This window comes from Meleagris gallopavo, chromosome 1 (genome assembly GCF_000146605.3).
Source record: "Meleagris gallopavo isolate NT-WF06-2002-E0010 breed Aviagen turkey brand Nicholas breeding stock chromosome 1, Turkey_5.1, whole genome shotgun sequence".
In the NCBI taxonomy this organism is placed as follows: Eukaryota; Metazoa; Chordata; class Aves; order Galliformes; family Phasianidae; genus Meleagris; species Meleagris gallopavo.
The window spans coordinates 81,902,095-81,926,329 of NC_015011.2; the positions used below are offsets into that span (position 1 = coordinate 81,902,095).

A 24,235-nucleotide genomic window follows, 5' to 3' on the forward strand; every position below is an offset into this window, starting at 1 on the left:
GTCACAACAGCAGGATGCCCTGCTGGGTGTGGGGATGCCAGGCACTTCACACCAGCCCTAATGCTGGCTGATGGTGCAGAGAATCCTAGAAGCCAAAATGGAGCAGAGCAGGTTTTTTTCACTTAGTAACTCTCCCTACAGTTGGCTGGACAGTGCTATATAGGAAGAAACAGCTCTCCAGTCTCTGATGCCAGTTATTTCAGTTTATCTTTAGTTCTTGAGGGCTGTTCCTTTTGTAGGTAATGGGTTTGTGAATCTTTATCCTCCTTTTCACTGTGTCACAACAATTGCACAACAACTTCAACAGATTCAATCCAGATTTACCCTGCTATAAACAAGAGGAGAGACAGATCTCCATGTTCTTGTTCCCAGGAATGAATGCTGAAGGTATCTTTTGAGCTGTTCCACAGCTAGATTTCTCTAAATCTGTATCAGAAACTGTCCCATTTCTGCCCTTTGTCCGTATGATTCATCTTGATCCTGTTGTTGTGGTCGGCTATTAATGTAATTCCTAAGAAATCCACTTTTTTGATTTCCAGCTGCCAGATTTATTTCCACCTCTTTTTATGCACAAGTTTTCTTCTAATTCATCTAAGAATGCTGCATGGCACAGACTCAACCTCTTCCCCCACTCACATAAGTGAGTCCCATGTAACCCTGTGCAGTGGGCCTGTCTACTGTCCTCCAGCAAGAGGATGGATGCAGAGGCCCACAGCTGAGTGAGAGCTTCAGCACAGTTCCAAAGCCAGCCAATGGATCTTGCCCCTTTTTGAGCTCTCTCCTTCCCTGGAAGAAAACACTGAGTTAACTGTGGCTACAGTCTCCATAGCTGTATGATACAGAAGTCAACGGAAGAGCATGTTGTCAATCTTTTCCAGATCCCTTAATGGCAATTTTCAGATCTTGAGCTCCCTCTGCCCTTTCTCCCTACCTCCAAGGCCAGGCCCCTTAATTCTGTTGCCTGCCATGCACAGCAAGGTTATCTGCTGTAGCCTAGCCATGGCCAAAAGAAAAATGAATTCTTTCACAAGTCAGCTCTACAGTTGTTAAGCCAACCCTTGTTCCTTGGAGCCATTTCAGTGCCAAGATGATGTTGCCATACCTTTGGCAGGAAATCACACTTGAAGAAATAAAGGGAAAATTCAAACAATGAAGCCACACTTCATCTTAAAGCAGCCATCACTACAACGGTAGCCTTCAGGAATGTGGGGGAGCCTATGCCTTGTCATATGGAGAGAAACTTGCCATATACCTAAGGGCCTCACAGCAAAGTGGTCCTGCAGATGCTCACTCATAGCTCCTAATTTTGAAGGTAAACGTATATCATATTTTATCAAATAAATAACTGTTTTCAATCTTACATTGCTGTTACTTGATAAGCATATCTTTATCTATAATGAGATAGAAGTTGAAGTGGCTGTCTGTCCAAAAGCTCCAGTAGGATGTGCTTCTGTTAGACAGCCTTCCTCTCACCCTGCTGATATAAAAACAAGGCTGCTGTGGGTTGAGTGACTACCATCGGTGGGCCTCAGAAAGCTATGAGACACCTCAAGCACTGCTGACCAATGATTAAGCATCAACAGACACAAGTCAAAAGTACAGCAAAAGGCGACGTCAAAGAGCAACGAAAAGAGCTGCAAAGTTGCAATCATGTAGAGGAAATGATACACCTGCATGGTAATGCTGTTCCCCTTCCTGCTCTCAGCAGAACCTGCGACTTCTGCAGAAGAGTTCCCTTTGCAAACCATTAACAGAGATGAGATTTAGACAAAGAGAAAAACAAACTTCCTTCTTGAGCACAAAATGAAAAGTGCAAGAGACAACCTCTGCCTGAAGAGTTCAGCAATTCATTAACATAAGCTTACATGAGCCACATTTTCCATGTTTCTAAAATACAACCAAAGTAGCTAACATCTCTCATGTGGCCAGAATCCAGAGAAAGGCAAGCCAAAGCAAGACTGGGCAGTCCTCCAGCAGAGTGGGTTAGCTTCAAAAGCTGAAGTGCACTTCAAACTTTAAGGAGGAACAAAAGCCCATCTTTAGATGTGGATTCAAAAGCTGTACCTGAATTTCCAACCTGAAGAGAAGTTCCTCTTTCCAGATCAACGTTCCACCACTGTACTTCATATGTGTTTTTTGCGCATATGAATGACCCTATTTGTTCAACTGGAACAAGTTTCATCATTCTATCAATTATCACAGCTGACATTGGCCTTTTCAATCTACTCTCTGCTCTGTATTCAGGGCAAATTTCCCACAACAGAGAGACATCTACTTATTTAGCAGCAGTCCAGGGCTTGACACAGAAGGTTTGATTTTACAAATGAAGAATGACAGGGAAATTCTGAGTAAGGCAGAAGATAACCCATCTCTAGCAACAAGTGCCACATAAAGGCATGGATAAGTAATTGCAGGTTTAGAATAAGGCTGTGACAGCCTATATTCATGGGCAAAAATAGCATAGTGGGAAGCTCATTTTTTGTCCCATCTAAGGCTACCATTTCCACCAGCACTGGAACACCTAAGACAATGACACTGACAAAATGGCACTTGTGGTGCAACCCCCATGGTATTGGTTGAACCTCTTCCAAATCTTTCATCTGTGTTATTATTCCAACCTCTGATGCTTTTCTTGAGTAGAAGTAACTGGCATATGCTGCTAAATTGGACCAGCTGGTAGGCAGCTTAGCAGCATGGGGCTATTGTTCTTTAATCTCTGTTTTGCCTTGCCTTAATATAGATAACTGGCAAGGTGATACAAGCAGAGTCAACTCTCTGAGAACAATCAGTTAAATAAAAAGGCATGGTTTCAGAGATCTTCTAATATCTTTAAGGGAGAAACATAGGTAGAAGTCATTTTAGAGATACGGACAGTCAAATAATCTCAGCCTCAGCAGTCTTCAGCACACACTGAATAGGTTAAAAGAGAAGGGGGCTGTAAGCTAGCTCCTATCAACCTAGTGCCAGGAGTGCCACCCACATCATAAAACCAGTCATGACACATAAACCTGCTCTACTGAACAGCTGTAGTGAAGTGAGCAAGAACTGATTCAGCTTAACGACTGAACTCTTAGGTTTACTCAGAAGTGAATGTGAAGGAGTGGAAGAACTGGAAAAGACTGGAGGAATGGAAATAGGGGGAAAAAAAAGTTCTTCTCTTACTGCAACTGCCAGACAGCTTCTGTGGCATCCTTACATTGGCAATAAGCTTCCCCTCAGCCTTAGCTGCTCCTCTTTGCTTCAATGTATTAAAAATAGGATAACAAATCTATCCACACAAGGTTTTTACACAGTGTTTAAAATACTAAGAGACCTGTGTCAGTAAAAATACAGAATTTTGAGTTGACTGCTCTTATTTCACAGAGCACATTACTCAAAGCTTTTGAAATAACCAGGTGGAGGAGTTATGTTATTGTTTGGAAGGGTTAAAATAAGAATAACAGTAATATAATCCACAAATCCTAAATACTTCCCTTCTCAAGCTGTATCATACACAGGTGACTCTCTTTGTCGGGTGCATTGCTGGGCAAACACTGACCTATTTATAAAGCAAAATATCTATAACACGGAGTTAAATGCCATACACACAACCCACCAAAAAAAAAAAAGAAGAAGAAGAAAAAAACCAGGAGAGATGAAAATTGGGCACTGCCAGTGTCCAAGGTCTTTGAAATAGCTGGAAGTTTGCTGTGTGAGATTCCTAGCTGTTAGCATGTAAAAGAGAAGTAGGATTGGCAGTGTATGAGTGCTGTTTGGCATGTATTTAAATGAGACGAGTGGTAGGGGATCAGATCCAGATTCACAGATCTGGAAAACAAAAACATTCGTAGGTATAAATGCATCAAGATCCTTAAATGGAAAGTGTTGGCAAGCTATAAAATACTACAATGTAAGAAAAACATCAGGTAGGCATAAAAGAGAAAAGCCAACTCAGAAAATAATCACTGGTATCTGCAAAAACCATTACTCAAGGTGCCATCAAGAGCTAAGCCATTTATACTTTTGAAAAGAGGCATGGCTGAGAAAAGCAGTGCTCTGTCCTTACTATCATTAGCGTTCTCAGTAGAGCTTCCTAAAGAAAGGACAGCTGATGTAAATAAATGAATGTTGGTGTGGTGGTGATAGTCACAGACGAGGGAAGAACAGGATCCCATTGTATAAAGGATCATGAACACCTAATGATTCTCACTTGACGGTTTCATATTTGGAGTGTAAGCAAGAGACAGTAGACAGAATATGCTAGAAAGAGAGGTCAACACTGCAGCAAAGCTGCTTTTTCTAATTGAGTTTCATCTTGGTGAAATGATAAGTGATCCCATCATCCCAGCCTGGTGTTTATGGGAATCAGGATCTGCCTGTTATGTATGAAGGCAGCTTGCAGCTCTCTGATACTGACAGCAGAGACTACATCAGACAGTTCGTGCAGCAGTAACTATATGAACATTATTTTCTCTGCAGTGGATGACAGGGAAGAAGGAATTTTTGGCAACACTCTCCCTAAGGTTTTTTTTCCGTTCCCTAGTCAATCTCTGCCTTACAGTATGCATTATTTCCTTATTCCTGCAACTCTGTCATTACTCGGCTTGCAGCGCAGCATGGGATCTTAGCATGCAGCTCTGGACTTGGCCTGTCAGCTCACTGGAGTATTTAAACAGTGCAATGAAGCCAATGCAGCAAAAATGCTGACTGTACTATGGCCCAGGAGAAGTGCTACTCGTATTCAGCTCACGACGAAGCCTGTTACGACATCATAAATCCTCTGTGGCAGCAGGAGAGAGATGAGGGCATGAAGCCGGCTGCCTGTGTAATTGCTGGCACAGCCACTGTATGTCACGCTCTCCTTCATTGCCCTCCATCACTTCTGCACTATTCAGGCGGATCCTAAGATCCAGGTTTGCAGAGCTATGAGTTAGCAAAAGCCTTTTCCCACCGCAACCCAAAGACCACAGAAACCAGGGAGCTTCCTGCTGTTGATCCATGTTTGTGCTCTGAGTAAATTTGACATAAGAAATACGGAACCCCCTTGGCGCCAATATTAACAATTTTCTGAGCATAACAGCACTTTAAGTGGGAACAAAGAGGCAAGGCTCTTGGAACAAATAAAAGCAGCTGTAAATGTCAAATTCATTTAATGTTGGGAAATCATATGTCTAGAGAGACAGGCTCACGGTGGTTATTATAACTGCTGGGTAATAAACAATTTTTCATTTTCTGCTGAATCGTTGTAAGCTTTGTTCCCCATCTCATTCCACAGTGGTACAAGACAGAGATTCTTAAGAGTTTTCCTGTGAAAAAGTAGACAGCAGGCAGCAACAGACAAACAGTGAATAGCGAGTACATATGGGCATTTGCTTGGGGTTGCAAAACACTTACTGTCTAATTAGTGGTAAGAGACAGTAGCTTAAAAATTAAGTTTAGAGCATCAGACTAGAAAGGTCAAAAATGAGCAGAAGGCATAAAGGAAGAGCCACAGTAACTTCCTACAGGATACAGAATGGCCTAGCTGTGACTAAACCCCATATGTCAGGATTTATCAGTCCAAGACTTGGGGATTTAGTAAACCAGGACCTTTCCTTGAGCTGCTGATACACCGAAGCTTAGGTTTGAATATATGAAGATATTTTTTGGAAGGAAGGCATAAAAAGAGTTTCAAGCAATTAGCACAGTTCATTTATTGGGTGCAAGGTTGCCAGGGCATTTGGAGAGCTGCAGCACCACTGAGCCAGGGACAATGACAGATCCCCAGGCAATTGGTCTAACACATTGCTGGCATAAAAAACAATCATGCACTCTTTTTAACTGCTGTCTTTTGCATGCTTCATCGAAACAACCAGATGAGAGCTGGCAAATGTGCCTAATGTAGGGTGAGAAAAAGTCTTTGACTTCCACTGCATGTGTGGTGTACATCTGTATCTGTGCTCCTAAGTACTTTAGATGCACAGAAGCAGCACACTCCTCTTAAATGAAAAAATGCAAAGCTTTCAATACATCACTTAGAATGGGATAGTGATAGAGATAGCAACACAGAAAAGGAGTGCAGTAGTAGAGTAAAAGGAGCTTCAATGCTGTTTCTGAGTTCATTGAGTCACGAAGATATTTCATTGACATGCATGGTAACTTTCTGTTTGCGTGAGGAAAAAATCCAGGTGGATTCTCCATCCTTGGAGGTTTTCAAGACTGGATAATGCTGTGTACAGCTGGGTCTGATCTCAGCTGACCCTGATTTGCAGAGGCCTCCAGAGGTACCTTCCATGTTCAACTATCCTGTGCTCATCGCAGTGTGAGGATGATGGGTGCTGCTGCCTACAGTTAGCAGAATGGCACCTTCTGGTTCTCACCCCCTTCAGCTTATGTTGAAAATCTGTTGGCTCCTGAAGACAAATCACCGTTTCCCATGCTCCACCAGGAAGTGTCACTGGGGATATGGCTACAGAGGCAGCTTAACCTAGTAGTGAAAGGCATATCCATCAACAGCTGTGGTAGGATAAGGGGGAATGATTCTAAACTAAAAGAGGGGAGATTTGGGTTAGATGTTAGGAGGACTATTTTTTTAATCTGAGGGTGGTAAGGCACTGGCACAGCTGCCCAGAGAAGCTGTGAATGTCCCATCTCTGGAGGTGTTCAACACCTGGTTGAATGGGGCCCTTGGCAGCCTGAGCTGGTGGGAAATGTCCCTGCCCACAGCAGGGGGTTGGACCTGGAAGGGCTTTGAGGTCTTTTCCAACCCTAGCCATTCTATGATTCTGTGATTCTATTGTTCTGTGATTTCCAGTTAGCTTAAATCATGAGCTTCAGAACTAATGAGTGCTGACACTGCATTGCGCTGCATGGACATAAAATTTAGCCAGACATTCAAGTTATGAGCAGAAAAATTTTCTTAATCATGTCACAAAATACAAGCACAAGCTACTCTGCTACTGCTTCTGGTGTCTGCTCTTTTATATTCTCATCTTAAGTACAACCCAAAAATACACATAACTTTATTTTCTGAAGATTTAGTTCTTCTGGCTCTTTTTCACTCTTTCCATGTCTGTCTTTACATTTACTGGCAACTACTTTCCTTTCATTTATCCATCTAAAGCAAATAATAACACCAAGTTTTTTCACTCTCAAAGCTATTCATCCAGAGACAGACTCACAGTGACCTCTGATGATGAGTGGAGGCTGTAAATACACTAGAGTGAGAAGAATAGTGGAGAGCCTGGTGCAATAATAAAGCTGTTGGAGTTTTCAATGCAATAAAATAACCTAGAGCATACAGCAAAGAAAAGGAATAGATGTGTTACTCTGTGGATGTAGTTGACAAGCCATCAGAATGTTCTGTGATTAGAAAAGCTGAAGACATTAATAGCCATGTAGGCATTTTCTTCCTTGGTGAAAGCAGTTATTGGATCAAACACAGTGTGAGGCAAGGCAATAAAATACAAGAGTGCTTTTACAAAACTCACCTGCCGTATTGATAGGCAGAAGGCATGGTAAGCTGTGTGGTGTATTTGAAATTCCAGATATCCCCGGGGTAAGGCAGTCTTTGAGCTGTCACTGCTGTCACCTCTGCACAGCAGGTGAGCAAGAGCTGCTCATCATTAGCCAAACAGAGTAGCAGCAAAAATGTCCTCTGGCCACCCTCTGCTCACAAGATAATGAAGCAAGATTTGCAAATGCCATGTAATGAGGGCCTTGACAACAGCAGTTACTGGTCACACTTGGAAAAAGTCTATAATCCCTTCACAAACACAAGGAACTTGGAGAAGGAGAAAGCAGAACTGACCTAGCTTGAATCCACCTGGTTGAGGTCTCTACAGCAGCAAAGATGCTAAAATCTCTGACTGAGTTAAAAAGAAAAAAAAGCATAAGGCTACTGAATATGCGTAAGGCAAAACTCTTCTTTGGTTTCCTTCCCTCTATCCATTTTCAGAAGCACCAGGTAGAATGGTACAAGTTATCTACATTTCCAAATGCCACAACATTTCTCCTTACTGCTCAGCCTGGAATACTCTGTGGGCCTGCTGCAGAGCAATAAGCAGATGCTGAGTACACTCCTGAGGTAGCTGTTAGCATAAGGGTAAAGAGGCTTCAAGACTGAGTAGTAGATATGAAGCAGGAGCCAAATCCAGAATGACAACTGAGGGAAGCTGAGAAAAAACAACCTCCCCTCTCCCATTTAATAATGGGCATAAAGCTGGGTGATGCAAATATCTCCTTACATTTCCACTGTGACTGAAAAGCTTCCTAATCTTTTTGCACAGTATAAGCTTGTAAAGTCCTCAGAGAGATATTTAATGTTAGTTGACCCACTCCTCATAGCACCTGATGCAGATATCAAGGTGGTACTTGTCAACAAACAGGTTTAATCACGGAGTACCATCCTTGAAAACTAACTGAGGTGAAGTTCTAAATACCTTAATGGATCTGGGATATTGTGGCATAAAAGAGATATGTATAATTGTATGGCATAATATCTGTAATTGGAGTGAAGCTGAAATACAGCACCTCAAGCTAACAGCAACCTGCAGGGACCATTTTTCATGATTAGGAGTGGAATCACCACGAAGACTACCAACTTCCAGGAATAGAAAGATGTGTGGATGCTCTGAAAGTAAGCGATGTACATAAGGGGACATGCTGCAAGAGACTTGGGACCTCAGTGGTACTCATATGGGAAGGAGGAGTTGCATGCAGATCAAGCAGCACGGCCTCTTCTGGACAGATGAAGCTCCTTTGGCACAGCTGCAGAAAGCCACATTTATTGTCCACCCACACAGACCCCAGGTCTTTGGACTGCATGACACTCATTAGAGGCCCTATTTCTCAGAGCCAGCAAAGAGGGACAGCGTGTGGGGAGGAAGGGCTATGCAACAGCATGGGGCGGATGTATGGACATAAGGCAGGGTGAAATAAGGGAGCAGAATTCCAACATCAGGAGCATGGGATTGTCTCAGCACATTGCTGAGAAGCTAATTCCAGATCAGGACAAAGCAGGAGGCCATTTTGAGCAACTACATAGGTCCAGAGCTGGAGAAGTATCTGCCAGAAGCAACAGTGTTAATTTTAAGCTGGCAGATTCTTGGATACTTTCACTTCCACCATTAAATCTCTGGGGCTGGCAGTTGTTATTACAATAATGTGAGGTGACAGTCACATGAGGAGTGGTGGATGGCTGAGCTGGCATGAAAATCCAAAAGGTCACAACAAGTTATAGTGACAGCATGCAGAAGCCCCTTCCCCACATTTTCTCTACCCCCCTTCCTGCCTCTTCTCCAATCATTTGCAGTACTACAAAAGAAGGAAAGGCAAAAGAACAGAGAAATCATTCCAGTAACTGAAATGCAAACAGAAGAGCAGGGCTGCACCAGGAACAGGGCTGGGAGCTTGGCTGCAGTGATGTCTTGTCACTCCAGATATCAGGATTCAAAAACCATACGGCCAAAAGGGACCATCTAAACATCTCTTCTCATTTTCCACATTAACATGGACTGGCGAATAGCAGCCTGCTTTAGTGACTGTTACTTTGACACAAAGAAACCTGCACAGAGAGAGCACAAAACTGGTATGAAACCCCACGAGCAATGAGTGTTCTGCTCAGCATTTCTATTGCACTAGCATAAATGAACTGTGCAGAGACAGGGTCCGTTGCATTGCTGTAAAAATGAAACTCAGGTAAATCACATTCTCACCCCATGCTCCCTTATCTAGCACGAGGAATACTGGTTTTGGCTCAGACCCATTCCCATGACCAGTAAGCGAATTACAGCTACTGCCATTCTCACATCAAAGATCAATCCAGCCCTGACCTCAAACTTACCCTGTAGGCCTGTCCAGAGCTATTATGAGTGATTAGTTCAGAATTTCCCCCACAGCATTTCACAGTGATATATGATCTGTAAGTCACGGTATGTACTAGAGAATGCCATGTGAGAGCTTTCTAATGATACCAAAATGATGTGAAGGAGAGACCCGCTCACCATTGACATCTCGGTTCCATGACATGAATCACAGCTGACTGAGCTCTTAATGCCATGCAGATGGCTACACTCACACCTCTGGAATTTGGGGACCTATGTTCAGCTCTAGGCCAGGTCCACAGATTTTGGAAATGCTACAGCTGGTTACTGCAGCCTCCTTTAAAAAATTTCTCATGGATTAAACTGAGCCATAAATGGAAACAGGTTTTGTGTGAGACTTACAAAATGGAGAAAATAGTACTTATGCCTATTTTGTATCACTTCTTAGATTAAGAAAAACAGCTTAAAAATATTTTGATTGTTCTTTCTAACTTATTCTGCATTAGAATTTAACATTTTTCCTAACTATTTTATCACAGAAGACTTCAAGAATCAGCTGAAGGCTAATTCTGAGGCTAAACTTTAAACAGGCTTGGAGAAGAAGGTAGTTTTCACAGATCTGTTCAAAACTCCACATGCATTATAGAATCACAGAATCACAGAACATCCCAAGTTGGAAGGGACCCACAAGGATCATCAAGTCCAACCCCCTGCTCCACACATCACCACCCCAGATCCAAACCCTATATCTGAGAGTGCTGTCCAAACTCAGCTTCCTCTGCTCTGGGCTGAACACACCATGGAACTTCAGTCACTCCTTACACATCTTGCCCTCCTGACCCTTCCCCATCTTTGTAGACCTCCTTTGGACACTAATAACTTAAAAATACATACATTTATTTCTCTGCCCTTTCTGCCACAATTTTGCTCCGCTCTCACCATCACAAGAGCTAAGAGCAGTGACCAGAAGCCATGTGCTGGAGAAGCCACCTTCACTGGTGTCACCAACTTCACCAACACTGCTTTCTTGCTTTTCTTTCCCACTCCTGGTGCTGGGCTTAAAATTCAGCTCTCACACGACTGCTGATGAAGCAGAGATCAAGTTGCACATGAGCTGCATGCCACTGACAAAAGATATGTTTAATATCAATTTTACTCAAAGGTCCAAGAAGTTCAGTGAAGAAGTATTTTTCTGAAAGAATCATAAAAAGCTTCAGAATATTTCTGCCTTTGGTGATCTGGTGATGATTGCTCTTCCAAGAAAGCTCTCCAACTATATAAAGTACAAATGACCAATTTTTAGATAGCACCAAAGTAGCTGAGCTGGAATTTAGCCGACAGAGTAGACATAAATGATGATATTAAAAAAAGATGAGGACGTATTTGATGAAGAAGGGGATTCAGTTACTCAGCTCCTGCATAAAAAGGTCTTAGAAAAACACTGCCTGCTAATTTTGTGAAGGGGTTCAGCACTGACTCAGACCAAAGCATCTGGCTTAGCTCCTGAATCAATGCCATCATTTGCTGCAGCCCTGAGGACTTTTTCTTTCCTTTTGGCATTTTTACCTTCAAATACTGCTGTTCCCTGTTTGACTTGGCTCAGAATGAGACTGTAGCTAGAGAACTGGTTTGGATTTTAGGCGTACATGCTAAAGTAAATAGTGATGACAATAGCAGCAACAGCAATTTTAAAAAAGACCTTTTAAGAAAGGATACTAGGAAAAGCCACCTGGACTTTAGCAGTGACATGTAATTGGAAAAATACTGTGCCCTGTCTTGACATTTGAAACTGTAATTACACACACTCGTCAAATTGGCTTTTCCTCACTGTAGTGATCTTGGAAGAATAATTGAACAGCTCTGTAATTTGCAACAACTTTAGGGAATGAATTTATTAGCACAAATTGCAAGAGTTACTATAAGTTTTATAGTTGGGGCAGATTTCACAGCCTGCTATGTGGAGTGGGAAGGAGCAGTTATATTGCTGCTCTGACAAAAGCCTGTATTGTTATGATTAACTGTGCCAGAGGTTAAAGAGCAGGGATCATCTAACTTCTTTGCTATTAGCAGAGTTAAACAAATAATGCATACTCTTCTGTTCATTAACTGTTCATGATTTCTTGCTATATGTGTATAATAGTCAAGTTACATGGTTCCTCACGCCACAGTCTGAGGGATGGCTGTGCCAGCAATGGGCCAACTGTCCCCTAGTAAATCTATTAGAAATTATTTCTGTCGAGAGTTCTGTAAATCACCAATGACAACAACAGGCACAAGAAAGATGCGGAACTTCAGGAACGGGTCCAGAGGAGGGCCACTAAGATGATCAGAGGGCTGGAACACCTTTCCTATGAAGAAAGGTTGAGGGTACTGGGATTGTTCAGCTTGGAGAAGAGAAGGCTCTGGGGAGACCTCATTGTGGCCTTCCAATAGTTGAAGGAAGTGTATAAACAGGAAGGAGAACAACTATTTATGAAGGTAGATAGTGATAGGACAAGGAGGAATGGTTTTAAACTAAGACTGGGGAGATTTAGGTAAGATATTAGGAAGAAGTTTTTCACACAGAGGGTGGTGACACACTGGAACAGGTTGCCCAAGGAGGCTGTGGATGCCCCATCCCTGGAGGCATTCAAGGCCAGGCTGGATGTGGCTCTGGGCAGCCTGGTCTGGTGGCTGGCGACCCTGCACATAGCAGGGGGGTTGAAATTACATGATCATTGTGCTCCTTTTCAACCCAGGCCATTCTATGATTCTATGATTTCCAAAGCATTACATTTCAGATTTGCAGACGGAAAAGATTTATTGCAGCATCTGGACAGCTTCCCAGCCCAAGAAAACTTGCTTCAGTTGTTACGTCACTAATGTTTATGAGTGCAGCTTCCTTATCCTTTTTTTTTTTTTTCAGGGTCTCTATGACTTAAGGTTTGCATTTCCTTTTTCTATTAACAAAACAGTGATTTAATACCATACGTTCAGGCAGAAACATACAGAGGTAATCCAAAAGGCTTATGATAACCTTGGAAACAACACTGCTTTCTTTCTACAGAGCATTTACAGGTGGCATCACATCAGAATTTTCTACAGCTACTTCCGAAGAGGTAACAGCTCTGGTATCCTCTAATATTCCTCAGTCTTAAGCAGCAACTCTCCTTTTACACAGAAAGCAATGCAAAGCAGAAGCTGAAGAAGTGTGACTGTAGGGAAGTTGTAGCAAGAAGGAGGTGGGAAAAGGTGATGGTCTAGACTGTGGAGTTTAAAATCTATTTCTAGATGTGAGGTGATGTCAGACACTGGGCAGACCACTGGACCTACTGCATAACATAAGGAGTTTTCAATACTTCCTGCTTTTCAAGAATGTGAATGAACTTAATCAAAGTACTTTGAGAACATCAAGTGAAAGGCGCTAGGAAAAAATGCCATTAACAGTAGGAAATTTTGACAAAGGAACTCCAGCCTTCCCCATATTACTCAGAAGGAAGGTAATAATGTTGAGATACGAAGTTGACAAGGAACGTGCCCCTTGTGAAGCAAAGCTCTCAGCAGCTTCACCTTTCCCCACACTGCCAAGGCTTCTTTAACCTCATTTCAAAATTATAATAAGGCACCCCAAATCCTCACACCTTTATGAAAACTGACAGTGCAGAAAGCTTATAAGAGAAAATGTCACGCTGCAAAGATGGCATAGAAAAGTAATCAGCAATCAAATTACAGCTCCAGCAGCATCTCCTGACTCATCCAAGCTGCTCTGCTTTATTGGGACTGTCAGCAGCACTCTGAGACAATATATAATGAAATATGAAAAATGTGTGACCCCACTGATGCGATGAGTTGATATGAAAAACACTTCATTCTTACTGTGAACTGCCATGACATGGCTTCATTAGCTTGTAATCAGACAGTGTACTGTGCTGCTGCTGCTGCTTCAGCTTTACTTGTGTATAGAGAACTTCAGGGTTCAGGGGATACACATTTAGACTTCTTCCCCTGTACAAAACGCAAAGCTTCACTTCCAGCTGTAGTCCTGTGTTGCATGGCATGAAATTATTCTCATGCATCATAAGAACCAAGTGCTGTGAATAACACGTTTACATGCCCCTTCTGTCTTCAGAGAGGGGCAAAAAAAATGGTTGTCCATGAATTACACCTTTGCAGATGAAAGAACATCAAATTATTATTTACCAAAAAACAAATAAAGCTTTTATCTTCTTTCCCCTATTTTTGCATAGAGCTTAAATGCTAAAATAACCCCCCTCAAGGTGGTTATTGTTATTCATTTGAATAACACTGCTGGAACTGTGATGGTAGTTCCAAGCACTGCAATCTTCCTGCATTTCATGGCTACAGAATCGCAATGAATGAGAATACTGCAGCACTTCTCATAATGGCTCCAAAGCACTCATAATGCCTGCAGTGCTAGGTAATGCTGCATACAGTATCTGCAGCAGGAGAGAAATACAGAATAACTGAGGTTGGAAGGGCCATCTCTCTTAAGGTATCTAGTCCAAACTGTGCTGAAAGAAGAGCTAACTTCAAAGTTGGGCCAGGGAGGGGGGATATAAACAATAATCACTTTTATCTGCTATCAGTGGGTAAGACAGAAAACAAACACTTCTATGTGGATTAAATGAAGCATTTCTAAGGACTTAGAAGGAATAAAATCACCAGCCAATACACATTTCATATCAAGGAACTAATATCAAAAGGTTGGCCCTAGCACCTCATATTTGCTACTTCATTGATATTTTCTGCTTTTTCAAAAATTGAATGTGCAAGGCAGGCAGCTGACTTGTTTAAACTCATATTAATGGGGAGATCATTTCAGAGACAGATTTTTAAACACCTTTGAATTATGCACTCAGTGCAAAGCCACCCAAAGTCACACATCTGCTGACCAGTTTGCAGCTCTTCTCAAGTCTGTTCCAAACTACTAGCCACTGCTCAGTGCCTTCAACTGCTCAGTTTGACTCACTGGTCAGAATGGAAAAAGGCATAGTGGTTAGCATGCTAGTGAGTCAATGGAAACACAACCAAAATTGCATCTCTCAGCACTGCCAACACTGGTGGAATTATGTGGATTGGAGCAATGGTGTGAAAAGTTAACGAAACAAGCCCTGTGTAGTTTCAGCTTTTCTGCATGAACCAAGCAGCTTTCTATTTAATGAATGCTACTCAGAATGAAAATTTGTGTATGTACATGATTCTTTTTCATAACCCTTAATAGCAGTTTTCGAATCACATTTCCTCCCACTTCCAAATACCCCCCTTTTATAAGGCAACTAAAACCTATTACATCCCTCCTGTATGAAATTCTGCTCTCTTGTTTCTATTCAGTATCAAAATGAAGCTTGACATTATTCAAGGTTTTCAGAAAACACTGGAGCTAAAAAACACAGAATTGTTAGCACTGGTTCATATGGGAGACTTCAACCATCCTGGTATTTTTTAGATACGCAACATGGTCAGGCATACATGGTCCTGGTGATTCCTGCAGTGCACTGAAGATAACTTTCTGATGCAGGTGGTGGAGGAGCTGATGAGGAGAGGTGTGCTACTTGACCCTGTTCTTACTAATAGGGAAGGGCTGGTTGGGGATGTGAAGGTTGGGAGCAGCTCAGGATGCAGCAATCATGAGATGGTGGAGTTCAAGATCTTGTGTGGAAGAAGCAAAGCAATAAGTAGGATTGCTAGTCTGGACTTCACGAAAGCCAACTGTGACCTCTTCAAAGAGCTACTTGGAGGTATCCTATGGGCTAGAGCGTTAGAAGGTAAGGAGGCTCCACTTCTTCCAAGCTCAAAATCAGTGCATACCTAAGCATAAGAGATTGGAGAAATGTGCCAAGAGGCCTGTGTGGAAATCATGGATAAACTAAAAGGAAAGAAGGTCTATGAAATCTGGAAAAAGGGCCTGTCCACCTGGGAAGAATATAGGAATTTTGTCAGGTCCTGTAGGGATGCAATGAGGAAGGTTAAGGCCTGGTTGGAATTAAATCTTGCAAAGGAGGTAAAGGAGAAGAACAAATGTTTTTTCAAGTTTGTTAACAATAAAAGGAAGACTAGGGAAAATGACGTTCCCCTATTAAATGAGGGGGGTGCATGGTGATGCTGAGAATGCTGAAATTCTGAATGCCTTCTTTTCTTCAGTCTTTAATGATAAGACTAGCCCTCATGAATCCCAGACCCTGGAGGTAAGAGAAAAATCTGGAGAAAGGAAGATTTCCCGTTGGTCAAAGAGTATCTAGCCAAAATCAATGCACACAGATCCATGGGCCTCAATGGGATGCACACATGTGTGCTGAGAGAATTGGCAAAGGTTACTGCTGAACCGTTCTCTATCATCTTTGAATGGTCTGGGTGAATGGGAGAGGATAACCAATGTCACTCTGGTCTTCAAGAAGGGCAAGAAGGAGGATCCAGACAACTACAGGTCAGTCAGCTTCATCTCTGTCCCTGTAAAGGTGATGGAACAACTTGTTCTGGATACTCTCTCCAAGCAATTGGAAGAGAAGAAGGTTATCAGGAGCAGTCAGCATGGATTCACCAAGGGGAAATCACAGAATCATGGAACTGGAGGGGCTGGAAGGGACCTCTAGAGATCATTGTGTCCAACCCCCCTGCAAAGCAGCCAGGCTGCACAGGTAGGCATCCAGGTGGGTCTTGAATATCTCCAGAAAAAGAGAATCCACAACCTCCCTGGGCAGCCTGTTCCAGTGCTCTGTCACCCTTACTGTGAAGAAGTTCCTTTCCATACTGGTGCAGAGCTTCCTGTGCTCAAGTTTATGGCTGTTTCCCCTTGATGTGTCCCAACAGATGGTTGAAAAGAGGTTGGCCATGTCTCTTTGACTCCCACACTTAAGATATTTACAAAAAGTAAATTTACAGACCTCAGTTTGCTCAGCCTTTCCTCACAGGGTAGATGCTCCAGGACCTTTATCACCGTTATGGCCCTCTGCTGGACTCTCTCCAGGAGATCCCTGTCTTTTTTGTACTGAGGAACCCAGAACTAGACACAATGAGGTGAGGACTGACCACAGCAGAACAGAGTGGGAGGATCACCTCCCCTGGCCTCATTGTTGACCAGCCTGGTAACCTTCTATGATGTCATCAAAGGCTGGGGAGATGGTGGGAGAGCATTGTATGTTTTCTACCTTGACTTTCACTAGGCATTTGGCATTTTAACATAGTATCCTTGTTATGAAATTTAACTTAGAAAGTGTGGGATAGATGAGTGGACAGTGAGGTGGACTGAGAAGTGACTGACTGGCAGAGCTCAAAGGGTTGTCACCAGGAGTGCAGAGTGGCTAGAGGCCTGTACCTAGCAGTGTTCCCTGGGGGTCAGTGCTGGGTCCAGTCTTGTTCAACATTATCAACAAACAGGATGAAAAGATGGAGTCCACTCTCAGCAAGTTTGCTGATACAAAGCTGGGAGGAGTGGCTAACACACCATAAGGCTGTGCTGTCATTCAATGAGACCTACAGGGATTGGAGAGTTAGGAAGGGAGGAACCTGTTTAACAAGAGCAAGTGTAGTTTTGCACCTGGGGAGGAATAAGTGCATGTATCAGTACAGATTAGGGGCTGATCTACGGGAGAGAAGCTCTGCGGAGAAGGACCTGGGGGTCCTGGTGGACAACAGGTTGGCCATGAGCCAGCAGTGTGTCGTTGTGGCCAAGAAGGCCAGTGGTATCCTGGAGTGCATTAAAAAGGGCATAGCCAGCAGGTCAAGGGAAGTGATCCTCTCCCTCTACTCTGCCATGGTGAGGCCACATTTAGAATCCTGTGTCCAGTTTTGGGTTCTCCAATTCAAATAAGGGATCTCCTGGAAGGAGTCCAGCACAGGGCTATAAAGATGACAAAAGGCCTGGAGTATCTCCCAGATGAGGAAAGGTTGAGTAACCTGGGTCTGTTCAGCCTGGGGAAAAGAAGAGTTAAGAGGGATCTCATTAATGATTATAAATATCTAAAGGGAGATGGGAGGCAAATGGATGAAGGCAGGCTCTTCGTGGTGGTATGAAGTAATAGGACAAGGAGTAATGGCCTAAAACTTGTGTATAGGAAGTTCTGTACTAACATGCAGAAGAACTTTTTTATGGTAAGGGTGGCAGAGCACTGGCACAGATTGTCCAGAGAGGCTGTGGAGTCTCCTTCTATGGAGATATTCAAGACCTGTCTGGATGCCTACCTGTGCAACCTATTGTAGGGAACCTGCTTTAGCAGGGGGGTTGGACTTGACAGTCTCTTGAGGTCCCTTCCAATCCCTGCAATTCTGTGATTCTGTGACTTTCAGGTTGTCTCTGATCAGGACACAACTGTTACCACAACTGATATAGGAGACTTGTAGTTCCACATCTCTCATGCACACTGTCTATCCCATGCAGCACTTTTTTTCTAGCTTCTTGATCTTGGTGCAGCATGCAGGTCTCATCCAATTCACTAAGAAGGATTGGGCAAGGTAGACCTTATGCAGGAAGAGTGTCAACAGACAGACTGAAACTTCACATGCATGGAAACTGGGGGCAAAGAAAGACTCCTTCCTACTCTCCTTAGTGGCTTCCCTACACTTTGTCTTGTGCTCCTGATTTTTTGTGAGTTATATGAAGACCTCTTCCCAAAGTGCTTATAAAGGATTATGTGACGTGATGATCATATATATGATAATATGGCAATTCCTGCTCAAATGACTTCCAGAAAGCCTATTGGGCACACAGAGACAGCAGTGTGCAGCATTCCCAGATGTTGACTACGTGTCCAAAGATATAAGAGGATAAAAATGTAAACAACTGAGTTAGCTGAAAAACTTAAGTGCGCCTGTGCAGTTCAAGCCTACAATCTGATGCCCATGGGAACAGTATGTTCTTTCAGCATTCAATTTCCTCTTTTTTTAGACTCTGGCAACTTATGTCCTCTCTTATTATTAACTAAGATCTTGAGCAAGGTTGCTTCAGGGAAAGGGCTGTTCTATGCTGTTGTATTTCCCTCTTCTCCAAGCATCTGCTTCAGCTGGAGATGAGATCCTAAGCAAGATAAGCAGCTCTCAGTTGCACACTTCACATGGATCTGCAATGGCTGGGCAAGTTAGCTACTGCTGCACTGTGATCCACGCAAAGAGCTCAAACCTGTACTCACAGTTTTATTGAACAAGGCTCTGCCACCAAAAAAAAAAGAAAGAAAAAAAAGAAAGAAAAAAAGACATTACCTATAGGCATGTAAGCACTTGTTTTAAGAGGCTGAAGGCAGCTCCTGGGGTCTGAGCTGATCATGAAGGTGCCGACAAAACAATGACCAGGCATTATGAGTCTGGAGATGGCAAGAGAAGGGCTGCTATTTGTAGCAAATCCACTCATCTATCCATCACTGATCTTCTTTCAAAGAGGATTACTAAAAGAATAAAAGTTCCCATGAAATTGTTCGTGCATGGCCAAAATGAGGAAAAGGAGTAGTGAAATGGTTGGAGGAGAAGTTTGCAGCAAGAAACAAGCTCTGGATCTTTTGTGGTAATTTCACTGGAAGAGATAGAGTCTGAACATTCTCCTGGAGAAGCTGGCAGCTTATGGCTTAGACAGTTGTACTCTCTGCTGGGTAAAAAACTGGCTGGAAGACCAGCCCCAGAAAGTGGTGGTGAATGGAGTTAAATCCAGATGGTGACTGGTCATGAGTGGTGCTCCTCAGGGCTCAGTATTGGGGCTGACCCTATTTGATATCTTTACTGATAATCTGGATAAGGGCATTGAGTGTACTCAGTAAGTTTGCAGATGACCCCAAACTGGAAGGAAGCAGCAATCTGCCTGAGGGTTGGAAGGCCCTACAGAGGGATCTGGATCAATGGGCTGAGGCTAATTCTGTGACCAAGTGCCAAGTCGTTACTAAAACCCCACGCACAGCTACAGGTTTGGGGCAGAGTTGCTGGCAAGCTGCATGGAGAAAAAGGATCTGAGGGTGTTAGTTGACAGCTGGCTGAACATGAGGCAGTAGTGGGACCATGTGGCCAAGAAGGCCAATATAATCCTGGCCTGTATGAGATACAGTGCAGACAGCAGGACTAGGGACGAGATTATTTACTCAGCACTGGTGAGGTCACACTTCGTGAGTACTGTGTTGAGTTTTGGGTCCCTCACTACAAGAAAGATATTGAGGCCCTGGAGCATATCCAGAGAAGGACAGCAAAGCTGGTGAAAGGACTGAAGCACAAGTCTTATGAGGAGCGGCTGAAGGAGCTGGGATTGTTCAGTACAGAAAATATGCTCATGGGAGACCTTATCACTCTCTACAACTACCTGAAAGGAGGCTGTAGTGAGGTGGAGATTAGTCTCTTCTCCCAGGTAACTAGCAATAGGACAAGAGGTAACAGACTTAAATTGCACCAGGGGAGGTCCAGGTTCGATATTATGAAAAACATCCTTTCAGAAAGAATGGGATACCAGAACAGGCAGCAGGAAGGTAGTGCAGTCACCATCTCTGGAGGTTTTCAAGAAAAAGGTAGATGTCTCACTGAGTGATGTAGTCTAGAGTGGTCAGAGTCATGAGCTGATTGATTGAACGAGATAATCTTAGTGGTCTTTCCAACCTTAATGATTCTATGATTCTGTGAATCTGAAGCCAATCCAAGGGTCGTACTTTTCAACAGTAACACAGTAGAGGTAGCATATACATATGCAGAGTATGTTAGTTTGTCTTTGAACTTTCTTATTTATTAAAACATCCTCAAGTCACTTGGTTTTCGATGAGTCAAGCACAGAATTAAATAAAGTACACCATTCCATGCTCTCTAGAATAGGGTGGTTTTCTGACAAACAGTTGAAGGACGTGGCATATAAATCACTTCCAAGTAGTAAGCCAGGTTTTGAATTTGCAGCACAGAAGTTTCCCAGCTACAACTTCTTGTTTCAAGCACATGATAAAGGTGAAGTAGCATAAAAGGTCTTGCTCAAAGATTCCAACAGACTATAGTGTCACATGAAATTTATCGTAATTTGTTTACATGCTCTATCCTCGCATTAAAATACCCACTGAGTCCACCGCTTTATGGTGCTCACTCACAATCATAGTAAAATTGCTCTGCATGGAAGCTTATGCCCTGCTTCATAGTGTGGCTGTTTCCAGGTCAAGCCAAATTCTCAGTCATTTGGGCTCCACCTCCCCTCCAACCAAACCACACCAAAACGTCTAAAGGATTTTTCACAACAGGAGCAGTGAGTTCCTTCACCCTACCCTATTCCCTTCTTTCTAGGAACTGGCAGAATCCCATGAAACATAGTTAAGGAAAAGAAAGTGGGGGGTGTGCAACAAAATGACCACATTTTATTGGATGTTACTCATGATGGAAAACAATGACTTCAAATAGAGCTTTAATTTCAAATAAAGTCATTTTCAAACTTAACTGCTGTCTTGTGGGTGAAAGAGGGGTGTCTGTGACAGTTGTATTACAATCTATATATCTAGCTCTATAGTGTAGCTCTGTGCTGAGTGCATAGATGATTTGTGGTGGTGAGACCCCTCTACTCCAAGGGCCTGCAGAGTTACTGCACTTGCAGAATTCCACCTTAAAAGCAATTGGACGTGTCTGTAACTCAGGGAAGGTTTGCTAAGCAATGACACATTGCATTTGGATCTGGAAACATAACATCTGGAAGCCAAATGTTAGAAACGATATAAAAGGGCCAGCCCAACAAGCCAGTGGGGCATTTCTAAGCCAGAAAAATCCTCAGGATGGACCTTGTCCTTCTCTGGGTATTCCTGCCTCTGGTGTCAGTGGCATGGGGCCAGTATGGTGACTACTACTACGGCCCCTATAACTACGGAGATAACGATGAATGGGTCAATGTATACCGGCAGGGTTTCAACTTCCAGTGCCCCCATGGGCAGGTGATCGTGGCCATCAGGAGTGTCTTCAGCAAGAAGGAAGGCTCCGACAGACTGTGGAACTATGCCTGCATGCCGGCAGCCCAGAGCCTCGGTGAGCCGACAGAGTGCTGGTGGGAAGAGATCAACAGGGCGGGAACTGAATGGTAGGACACTCTGACCCACCCTGGGAGGGCACAGCTCTGATACCCCATTTGGAATGCGGGTGCTCGTACATAGCAATGCCAGTGCATAGCAATGTGATCCTAGCCAGCGGCTTCGCTTCCTGAACACATTCCTCATGATGCATGCGTGAGGGGTGAGCAGCATCTCCTCTGCCTTCTCTGTAGCACTTTCCTGCTGGAGGGTCTTTGTGCTTTACAAATGCTGTGCCGTTTGGTCACTCACAACCTCAGCTGCCTGGTAGCTTGGTCCTGCAGCTGTCATTTCAGAGCTGAGAAAACCTTCAGGGAGTGCAGGACAAAGTCGCTCTCAAAAGGCTACACAACGAATCAGTGACTAAACTGGGGAACAAATTGTCTAGCTCCTGACTCCGACCTCCTGTTCTTATCGCTAGACAAAAATTTCTCTTTATCGTGCTGGCTTTTCTCTTTGTGTTTTTGTTGCTAAGCTTTTTGGCTTAAACCCAGTGAAAGGCAGTTTTTGAGTTATGCTGGTACTACGGAGCCAAAAATCTACGCTAATGAGTGGTGATGGTGGTATATATATGCACGATAATGATCACAGAAGATGATGTTAATTCCTTGGTGCAGTCAGTTTTGGTGCACTAGATGTTACATTTCCTATTCAGCTTTGAGGCAAAAGTGATCACATTTTGTGGCCACAATAATTTATGGAAATATGTATGGCATTTCATGTTTAGGCAGTATACACCCAATATTTAATTTTCTTCTGATTTTTTCATAAAATATGAAATACACTTTTAAAACATTCAGAATATGAAACATCTTTTGAACAAAATGAAATGAATGCAAGGATATTTTCAAATATTTTAAATGGTTTTGCTCCAGAAATTGCAATATAATTTTTCTAGATTTCACATAATATGGGAACAGGTCAACAATAAATGCAAAGCTTCTGCTTTTCAAATGAGTTAAAGTTTTGTCCTTAATTATTCATAGTATTTCATTCACCACGTGATACATTCCTATGGCTGATGCAATTGCTGAGGACTGACCCCATCCTTCACTATAGAATAAGAAAATAAAGGGTGAGGGCTGCAAAACAGGCAGAAAAAAGACCCTGTGATAATACTGGGTGACTTCTTCATCGTTCTTACATTTATGCAATTTCTACTTATTGCATAGTAAATTTGCTGTAGACCTCTCTGTTGTTCAAAATGAAATTGTTTTCTTTCCAAAAATCCCTGGCAGCAATTGCTTGAGTTTGCTTCTTACAAACAGGACACTATGTAAGTCTATACAGAACATTTTCTTCTACTGTCTGGGGCCACATTCGTCATCATGCTCCATATGCTTAGTGTGCCTAAATCCACAGCATATTATTTAAATCTTATTTCTTCTACCTCTTAATAATCTTTTCACTTTGTCCTTACATGATTTCCTCTTGCCTTTCACCTGATCCTATATTTCTTCCAAATATGTGTCCCGTCCAACCCCTCTTTAATGTTTTTAACTCTGTTTAACTCTCTCTCTTAGCTTTTGGAACTTCATAGGCACTTCCTCCCTAGCTGGTCTTTCCAGTCAATCATCCTTACATCTACTTTTCTGCTCTGTACAGATCTCTTTCTTCTACGTATCTAGGAGGTGGAGTGAGTTGAGTCAAATACACCAAAATGTTTTGGGAACACACATCTCTTTGCAAAGGTGAACTCGTGATCCTAATTATTTTGGCTATTTCTGTTCATCCTAGCTAGCTTTGTTTCGTTGTACTTCACAGTTTTCTGTACTACATGGCTGAGCTGGTTGCATATTCAGCATTTCATGGAGAGGATTTGCTGCATGCAAGAGCATACCTTGCTGTGCCCAGGCACTGCTGTCCAAGAATCCAGTAGGCTTATCCTGGAAGGGGGTCACAGCTGGGCCAGCAGAGAGCCAGCCTGGAGTATCCAAGGGCAAACTTTAAACTTCAAGTTTAAGGAAAAAACATGGATGCAGCTTACAGAGCCTTTGATAATCCTACACCTACTCTCTTGGTAGTCTTTACATTATTTCTCATAACAGCCTCTTTTTTCTCTCTTCCGTACTCATCACAGTGCTCTTTGGAGCTGCTTCAAGCTCTAAAAAGATTTACTCAATAATCAACTGGGACTACGAATATGAATCATAATCTCTATCAGTTCCTGTTTGGCCACCTCTGTTTCGAGTGCTGATCTTCTGATTAACCGATGTGTTGGTGAGCCATAAATCATCCTCATGTCAGCTGAGGCAGCATTCTGCTGAACTAGCTCATCCATTCCAATCCTGGGAGTAAGGACTCTAATATTTTTTCTTCAGCTCTGGTCACAGGTAGTTTGTCTCACTACGCATATCACAGCCAGGGATATTCAACAGTTTCTTCCACCAATAACCACAGAGCTAATAAGCTTTTCCCAAAGTTTATGCTACATTTCCTCTGCTGTAATTGAGGTTTTTTTTT

General features: G+C 42.8%; 1 protein-coding gene and 1 long non-coding RNA gene across 2 annotated transcripts in view; one reads left to right on the forward strand and one right to left on the reverse strand.

The window, feature by feature from the left end:
• The window catches only part of LOC104913508, a 116,544-nt gene that overhangs the window by 35,363 nt on the left and 56,946 nt on the right, over positions 1-24,235 (reverse strand). The window lies entirely within an intron of this gene.
• The window catches only part of DPT (dermatopontin), a 27,097-nt gene continuing 24,299 nt past the window's right edge, over positions 21,438-24,235 (forward strand). Inside the window, exon 1 of the mRNA XM_010719895.2 lies at positions 21,438-21,783. Within this exon, the coding sequence (XP_010718197.1) occupies positions 21,485-21,783 (299 nt within the window). The 5' untranslated portion in view covers positions 21,438-21,484. The remainder of the gene's footprint in view (positions 21,784-24,235) is intronic.